Source organism: Acomys minous (assembly GCF_964271855.1).
Source record: "Acomys minous genome assembly, chromosome: 12".
Lineage (NCBI taxonomy): Eukaryota > Metazoa > Chordata > Mammalia > Rodentia > Muridae > Acomys > Acomys minous.
This window is the reverse complement of record NC_140493.1, coordinates 79247285-79256234: the sequence shown is the minus strand read 5'-3', so window position 1 is coordinate 79256234 and position 8950 is coordinate 79247285. Positions and strand designations below refer to the sequence as shown.

General features: G+C 44.5%; 1 protein-coding gene across 7 annotated transcripts in view; it reads left to right on the top strand.

The window, feature by feature from the left end:
• Positions 1-39: 39 nt before the first annotated feature.
• RPS6KB1 (ribosomal protein S6 kinase B1) overlaps positions 40-8950 on the top strand; it is a 38959-nt gene continuing 30048 nt past the window's right edge. The window contains exons 1-2 of one of the 7 annotated variants that reach the window (XM_084803278.1): positions 40-346; positions 8705-8754. In XM_084803278.1, the coding sequence (XP_084659404.1) occupies positions 206-346; positions 8705-8754 (191 nt within the window). In that variant the 5' untranslated portion in view covers positions 40-205. Of the gene's footprint in view, positions 347-862; positions 982-8704; positions 8755-8950 lie in introns of those variants that run through there. The other 6 variants (XM_084803280.1, XM_084803281.1, XM_084803282.1 and 3 more) reach the window with 6 other exon arrangements.

Sequence of the window (8950 nt, the reverse complement as noted above, 5' to 3'; positions counted from 1 at the left end):
TTCTGCGCATGTTCCTGCCAGTACCTGGCACCGGGAGATGGTGCTACGCACGTCCGCTGCCCACTGTTTGGCTTCACGGGACCTCGTACGCATGCTCCGGAGCTGAACTTGAGGAGCCAGTCTGGGGCCTAGGCGCAGACGCATTGAGCTTTAAGCAGCCGGTGATGGCGGCGGCAGCTGTGGAGTCTGCGGCGGGTCCGGGCCCATGAGGCGACGGCGGAGGCGGGACGGCTTTTACCCAGCGCCTGACTTCCGAGACAGGGAAGCTGAGGACATGGCAGGAGTGTTTGACATAGACCTGGACCAGCCAGAGGACGCGGGCTCTGAGGATGAGCTGGAGGAGGGGGTGAGGCCCGGGGTCCCGGGGGATGGGGGTGCAGGCGAGGTGACAGGGCCGGGGTGGCGGCGTGGGCCCGGGAAGCCTGGCGTGTCCTAGGGCACGGAGACCCGGGGGGGACCCGAGCGATCTCCGGGAGGAGCCGAGGCGCCGCGCGGCCGAGCGAGGGAGCGGGCGGGGCGGACCTGGCCCTTAGGTGTGAGGCCTCTGCGGGGCGCGCAGGTGCAGGTCTCGCCCTCATCCCTAGATGAGTGCAGCCCCGAGCGATGTGTTTCTGGAGGAGAAAAGGCGCGCGCGGTCGGCTTCTGGAGCTGTGGGTCTTGAATGTGGCCCGGGTGGTTGTGAGCGTGTGCTTTTTGGGGGGTGCGGAGGGGGGGCGGCGCGGGCGGTTGATCTTGCTAGGTGTCCCCTAAGTGCAGGTGAGGCGCGGAAGGGTTTCCCTTTGGAGTGTAAGATTGCAAGTCTTAAATCTTCAGACTTCCCCACAACCACCTCTCTTCTCGGCCTGTCGCTTCTCTCCTAGGAAGCGCTCAGCTGTTAGAAGTGACAGCTGAAAACTTCTGTCGGGAGTAGCGCTGCCGCTGCTGTTACAGCCACCAGGAGTTTTATTTCGGGAGCAAGGGGGCTCTGCTGCATCTTCCAGGGTTTGTTTGTTCGCCTTTTATTTTTAACCCCCCCTTCCGTGTGCCTTTTTTTAAAGGAAAAAGAAAAATTACATTCATAATGACACACGGCATTTGTAAGTTAATTTCCCTCAAGTTGAAGTTGTCTGTATTTTTTTTTTCCCAGAATAATTTATGTAATTGTAGGGTGGGGGAAAACCCAGTGTTGACAGCTGTGATTTGTCTCGCCAAAAATAAATTGCTTGAACAGAGACTTGTGAATAGTGGTGAGGGCTTTTCCTAGCTGAAGCTTAAATTTAGAATCGCTTTTCTAATGCACATCTTGGTTTTACCTTTGCTGTCCTAGTAGTTTATTATTTGTGGAATATCACTTTTTCTACAGTGATATTCATTGAAACAGAAATATATTACACTGAAGGTTTGTTTGTTTGTTTGTTTGTTTTTTAATGAGATTTCAAACTAAAGAACCGATTCTGGTCAAATGTCATCAGTAATAACCTCAAGGTGGTTTAGGTTTTAAATGTCATACGGATTTATGGCTGACGTTAGATATTTGCTGTGTTTGCCTAAGGCCCCCCCTTCTGTTTTCATCTCCCAGTTTTCCCTCCAGTGAATAAATTGTGCCCTTCTGGCAGAGATTGAAATGCTGTGTATAAAGGACTTTGAACACTTTATGAACTTAAGTGGGCGGACATAGTACTGTTCTTTTCATAATCAAGCGACTCTCAGTCAGAATTACACAGTTCCAAATGTGGCCATTACACGCACTTTTTTAGATCACGTTTTCATGTGGAATTCTACTTAGCCTTTTAATTAAACGTGGTGAGTTCTAAATTTGAAACACATACAGGATTACTTTAATTATAAATATGATACACTGTTGAGTTATATTGGTTCCATATGGCAGTGGTTTTGGAGTAGGGCCAGAGAGTGTACTGGTAAGGGGTTGCCGTACATGAATACTGACGTTAGTTCCTGGTGGAATTTTCAGTCTCTGGGTTCATCATCTTTTGAGAGAACAGTATTATGATTCTTGGTATGAACTAGGGTCTTGTTTTTCTTTTCTCCTTAATGTGCTTCGGGAACAGTAGGTGCTGGAGTTTTGGCCTGCTCTTGGGCTCTTGTTTTGCAGGAAGGATTCTGGAAGGGTGCAGAGGAGACAGGAAAAGTGGATCAGAGAGTGACATGTGACCACATCCCTAGGGAAAGGACTTTAGGAGAAGGAGCAGAAGTAGTTAAAGAGGATTTTGAAGAAGATGCTTTCTGAGTTGAAAGGTTTCTCTTGAACGCATTCTTTTTCTCTTTTGGTTTTTTGAGACAGGGTTTCTCTGCATAGCATTGACTGTCCTGTACTCTCTTTGTAGTGCAGGCTGCCCTAGAACTCAGAGAAATCCACCTGCCCAACCCTGTTTTGGAGGAAAAACAAACCAAAAAAACGTTGTGTCTCTGTGCAGCCAGGTGGCTTCAAACATGAATGTGTTTTTGAGTTTGCAGATTTTCCTGTATCAGGTTCCTGAGTGCCAAGAATATAGGTAGCGTGCCCTGCCAGGCTTTGGTTGGGTTACTAAGAGATGTCTCCCTGCACACCCCCCATCGATTTTTAAAAAAAATTTTATTAATTTATTACCCCCATCGATTTTTTTGAGACAGGGTTTCTCAGTGTAACAGTCCCAGCTGTCCTGACTTCTCTTAGTAGTCCAGGCTGGCCTCAAATGCACAGAGATCTGCGTGCCTCTGCCTCCCAAGTGCTGAGATTAAAGGCGTGCGCCACCGTGCCTGGCTTGAGCTGGCTCAATGTCTCAGGTGGATAAAGGGAAAAGAGTTGTGATGGGGTTGGGCTGGCTGCCTAGAGAGAGTCAGTCTAGATTACTCTGGGGGGAAAATTGTTTTTGTTTTTGTTTTTTTTTTAATTTGAAGCATGGGAACAGGTTAGGTTCTTAGAATATCTTTTTTGTTGTTGTTGTTTTGTTTGTTTGTTTGGTTTTTGTTTTTTGAGACAGGGTTTTTCTTTGTAGCCTTGGCTGTCCTGGACTCACTTTGTAGACCAGGCTGGCCTCGAACTCACAGCGATCCACCTGCCTCTGCCTCCCGAGTGCTGGGATTAAAGGCGTGCGCCACCACCATCCGGCTAGAATATCTTCTATTTCCTATGGCGAATGTACATTTTTTAGTTTGTTATGTAAACCTTTCTTTGCCATTGGTTTATGTCAGAGTAGCTCCACTTTTTTCTTGTAAGGAAACTGAGGCGTGAGGCAGAGAAGTGATTGTGCACAGTTAGTGTCTTCTGAATTAATTCAGCAGATCATATTGTATAGATCTTAAACCAGAGAGATGGCGCAAGGACACTTGCTCCTGGAAGTTGAGAGCCTGGAGACTTGAGTTTGGTACATTGGGTTGACATGGGCCTGCTGTGTTGCTCATACTGGCCTTCCGCTTGCGTTTCCCTTATCCTCCTGCCTCTGTCTCCTGAGTGCTGGCATGTGGGTTTGCATCCCTGAAGGCAGCTTGCACACAGTTTTTCTTTCACGTACATTTATTTTGATGGGAAACCTGTGCAGTAGCAATGTGTGTGGGTCCGAGGACACCCTGGGAAGGTCAGTTCTCTCCTATCATGTGAGGAGTCTGAGGATCACAGGAACCTTTACCAGTCGAGCCATTTTGTTTGCTCTTGCATACAATCTTTTTTGAAATTACTACTTCATTTCTTTATTTGTGAGCATGTGTGTGTGTATACATACTACATGGCTGTGCATACATATGTGCTTGCAGCATGCCATAGTATAACATTGGAGGTCTGGAAGCACAAACTGAGGCTATCAGAGTTGGTGACGAGGTCCTTTGTCAGCACAACCATCTCACTGCCCTGCATAGGCTCTTGATTGCATTTATTAGCCTCGTTCACAGTGTGCCTATTTGTATGTCAAATTAAACTCAGTAAAAAGAAAAATAGGGAATAATGTTTGTCTATATTCCTGTGGTAATAAGTTGAAACTAAGGCAAAGTTTTCCTTTGGAGAATTTTGTTAGATTATGAAAATGTTGGATCTTTCTTTGCTTTTTCTGCCAGTTAAAAATTTGAAATAATTTGAGAGACATATTACACAACTTTTAGAGTGCGATAGTAAATTTTAGTTTGACAAAATGTTAGGGCATATTGCCAGATGTGGTAGCGCATGCATATCTCAGTAGTCAAGTGGAGCTCGGAGTTCAAGGCCAGCCTGGTCTTATAGCAAGTTATAGCCAAGGCTACATAGAATGACCCTGTCTCAAATATATATATATGTGTGTGTGTGTGTATGTGTGTGTGTATATATATATATATATGCTCAGCCAGATGGCTTGGTGGGTAAAGGAGCTTGCTGCCAAGTCTGAGTACCTGAGTTTGATGTTTGATTCCTGGAACCCACATGGAAAGAGAAAACTGCTTTCCACAGTTGAGTTGTCCCCTGACCCCCACAAGTGTACCAGGACATGAGCTTTAGATCACTGTCTCTCTCTCATAATTCTTTTGATTAAAAACAGTTTTTTTTAGCTGGGTGTGGTGGCGCACACCTTTAATCCCAGCACTTGGGAGGCAGAGACAGGCGGATAGCTGTAAGTTCAAGGGCAGCCTGGTCTACAAAGCAAGTCCAGGACAGCCAAGGCTACACAGAGAAATCCTGTCTCCAACCCCCCCCAAATAATAATAATATTTATTTGTTTCTTTGTTTCTTTATTTGTTTTATTTTTTTTTCAAAAAAAAATTAAGATTTATTTATTTATTATGTATACAGTGCTCTGCCAGCGTGAATGACAGAAGAGGACACTAGATCTCATTATAGATGGTTGTGAGCCACCATGTGGTTGCTGGGAACTGAACTCAAGACCTCTAGAAGAGCAGGCGGTGCTCTTAACCTCTGAGCCACCTCTCCAGCCCCTATTTATTTATTTTAAAGACGGGGTCTCATTATATAGCCCTGGCTAGTTGGAACTCACAAAAGATCCATCTGCTTCTGTCTCCCAAGCTGTGAACCACCACACTCAGCCTGTTTATTATTTTAATATAGGGTAGTAAGCTTGCCCTCCCTTCACCTCAAGTGCTAGCAATACAGATGTGGCCTACCATGCTCATAGTATGCCCCTCCTCCCTGCTTTGTGCTTCACAATATGGCCTCACTGTGTGTGTCGTCCAGTTTGCCCTAGGAGTTGCATGTGCCACCAATGTGACTTGAATATTTGCTTTAGTTCATGTATGGATTAAGGATATTTTTTCCCATTGGGGAAAAAATTGAGCACTTTTATGAAGTACTCAACTTTTGTTAAGATTTCATGCTTAAGCCAGGTGTGGTGGTGCACTCCTTTAATCCCAGCACTTGGGAGGCAGAGGCAGGCGGATTGCTGTGAGTTCGAGGCCAGCCTAGTGTACAAAGTGAGTCCAGGGCAGCCAAGGCTAACTTGGAGAAAGCCTGTCTCAAAAACAAAAACAACAACAAAAAACCCAAACAACAACAACAAAAAGATTTCATGCTTATAAGAGTTTAGACAGATTTTTAAAAAAGTTTTTTGAGAATATAACTACAACATTTCTTTCTTTTTCTCCCTCTAACTCTCTCATATGTTCCTCCCTGCTCTCCTTCCAATTCATGACCTTTTTCATTGATTGTTATTGCATGTATGTATGGATACACATATATGTTTCTTTACATACTTTGCAAGTAATGCCTGTGGTAGGCTAGCTTGACACTGTCTGCCTTGTGTAATATTTGCCTTAGCAGGGTCCTACTTCACGCAGGTGACCTGTGGAGGTTTTGTAGAGGTGGCAACGGGGCCTGTGCCTCAGATGTCCCTGTCCTGTAAAGTAACGGGAGGAGGAGTCAGCGGTGCAGGTGCAGTTGGTAGGGCAGGCTCCGGAAATGAGCACAGCCTGAGGGCATGGCTGCTGAGGTGGCTTCAAAGGAGCCTCCCTGTTAACTACGATGTGCTCTTTAATTTAGAATTAAGTAAAACCTACAAAGAAAAAAAAAAGCAATTACGCAACACCAGTTTTATCACATCTGAGAGAAGTTAATCTTTTGTCTTTAAAGTTCAGCCCTGAGTTAGTGGAGAACAGAAACTAAAGAACCTGGTCCATTGGTTGGTTTGTATGTTTTTGAATACAGGGTCTTACTATGTAGCCCTGGCTAGCCTGGCCTGGAACTTTTTATGTAGAACAGGCTAGCCTGGAAATCACAGAGATCTGCCGTCTCTGCCTTCCAAGTGTTGGGATTAAAAGTGTTTTTATACTGTGCCCAACTTTTAAAAAGTATTTCTTTTATGCATTTTTGTGTTTTGCCTGCACACAACAAGTATATAGTGGAGGCTAGAAAAGAGTGTTGTGTTCTCTGGGACTAGGATTATTGATCCCTATACACCACCATGTGGTTGCTGGGAATTGAACCCTAGGCCTTTGGAAGAGCAGCCAGTGCGCTCAGTCACTGAGCCATCCCTCCAGCCCTGCCCAGCTAGGTTTAGCCTTTTTGTTTGTTTGTTTGTTTGTTTGTTTGAGATAGGGTCTCCCTATTTAGTACTGGCTGTCCCAGTACTCTCTATGTAGACCAGGCTGGCCTTGAACTCACAGATATCCTCCTGCCTCTGCTTCCAGAATGCTGGGATTAAAGATGCCCAGACTGTGTTTAACTTTTAAAAGATTTTTTTTTTTTGGTTTTTCGAGACAGGGTCTCTCTGTGTAGCCTTGGCTGTCCTGGACTTGCTTTGTAGACTGGGCTGGCCTCGAACTCACAGCAATCCGCCTGCCTCTGCCTTCTGAGTGCTGGGATAAAAGGTGTGCACCACCATGCTCAGCCCTAAAAGATATTTTATGTATAGGTATGCTTTGTCTGCATGTGTGTCTGTGTGCCACTTGCATGTTGTATGTGGGTGGACCTCAGTGGCCAGAAGATACCAGATTTCCTGAACCACTATGTGGATGCCAGAAATTTAACCTGGGTCTTCTGGACGAGTACCCAGTGCTCTTAACTGCCTAGCTATCAGGCTATGTGAACTTTTTAAGACATTGCCAAACTATTTTCTGATGTCTTTATACATTCTACATTCATGCTAGCAAAAGTGTGATTGTTCCTTCCCTCTCTCCCTCCCCCTCCCCCTCTCTTTCCCGCTCCCTCCCCTCCCTCTCCCTCTCCCTCTCCTTCCCCCTCCCCCTCTCTTTCCCGCTCCCTCCCCTCCCTCTCCCTCTCCCTCTCCTTCCCCCTCCCCCTCTGCCTCTCCCTTTCCCTGTTCTCCCCCCTCCCTCTCTCCCCTCTCTGCAGCTCTGGTGAATGGGAAGTTATCCTTAGTCTGTCTCTGTGCATCTTCCTTCTAGTACTAATGCTGAATATTTTTCTGTGTTCACTTTATGTCTTTGGAAAACACCTATTTAGATGTTAAGTTGCTTTTCAAACATGTTATCTTTTTATTCTATATCTGTGGGTTTTCTTTCCATCTTTTCTGTGGGGGAGTGGAAGGACTAGACATGGTGGCGATCAGACCCAGGACTTCACACATGTCAGCCCAGTGCGCTAACCTTGAGATGTATCTCAAGATTTTTTGTTTTCTATGAGGTCTTGTCCAGTTCAGGATGACTGTGAACCTACTGTGACAGGTCTTGAATTTATGATCTCAGTCTCTTAATCAAGTAGTTAGAATTGATTATAGCCCTACTACACCAGGCTTGGCTTTCCATCACCCCCTATTTTCTTTAAAAAAAAAAAGTATTCATTCATTCTTAGATAGAGTCTTACTGTTTTGCCCTAGTTGGCCTGGAACTCACTGTTTAAGCTAGGCTAGCCTCAAACCTTCCGTATTTTCTGCCTTGATCTGGTATTACAGGCATGCAGTACCACACCCAACATTTAAGCCATACTAAAAAAAGAAAAAGATAAATTTTCTTTTCTTTTAAACAACTTTGTAAATATGAGTGCTGTTCAAAAACATGTCTGTGCACAGAACTGGAGGTACCTGAGGAAGACAAAGGGTTCCAAATTCTCCCCCAGCCCTGCCCATGCTTCAGCTACAAACTGTTGTGAGCTGTCTTGTAGGGCCTGGGGACTGGTTTTGGGCCCTTACAGGAGCAGTATATTCTCCTATCCGAGCCCCTCATAGAAGTTACTGGGACGCAGTGGGCAAGCTAATCCCAGCAATTAGGGAGGCAGACACATTGTACATTGTATGTCTTGGACTAGTTGTGGTTATTTTAGGCTTAGTTCATAAGGTTAGTCTACCCAACAGAAGCATAGTTTAATTTAGTACAGAATGTATGCCTTTAGCTTCATTGTTGTTGCTGTTGTTTTTGAGACAGGGTTTCTCTGTGTAGCCTTGGCTGTCCCAGACTTGCTTTGTAGACCAGGTTGGCCTCGAACTCACAAAGTGCTGGTATTTACAAGTGTGCGCCACCATGCCTGATGCCTTTAGCTTCATAATAAAGAATTATATGTTTAATAAGTAATAAGTATACTTGCTGAAGGAAAACCCACTTGGTTTTGTTCTAGGTTATGGATGACTAGCCGCTGTAGTTTGTTGTATAAAATGAAAAGCTTTGAAAGTGCAGTCTCAATATAGTGTTGCTCCTATACTTTATTTTGTTCACCACCACCATGTTTGCTTGGTAATGAAGTAGAAATTTTAAACTGATTTATTTCATTCATTCTCTCTGAATTATGAAATAAAGCCTTGAACGTCTTAAATTTTGAGTTTCTGATGTTACTTATTTCTAAAACTTAAATATTTTTCAGGGTCAGTTAAATGAAAGCATGGACCATGGGGGAGTTGGACCATATGAACTGTAAGTGTATATGAAGAACTTCCACTGTGCTGTTCTCTCAAGGCAGCTTATAGCCTCAAGGGGTTCTATCTAATAATCTGTTTTTAAACAGCACTAATATTTACAAAATTGTGTATTGCATTGCTGAATATAACATGAGAGTTTTAATATTCTGTGTGTAGAAAAGATGAAAATTCCGAATACTCTGAATATGAGT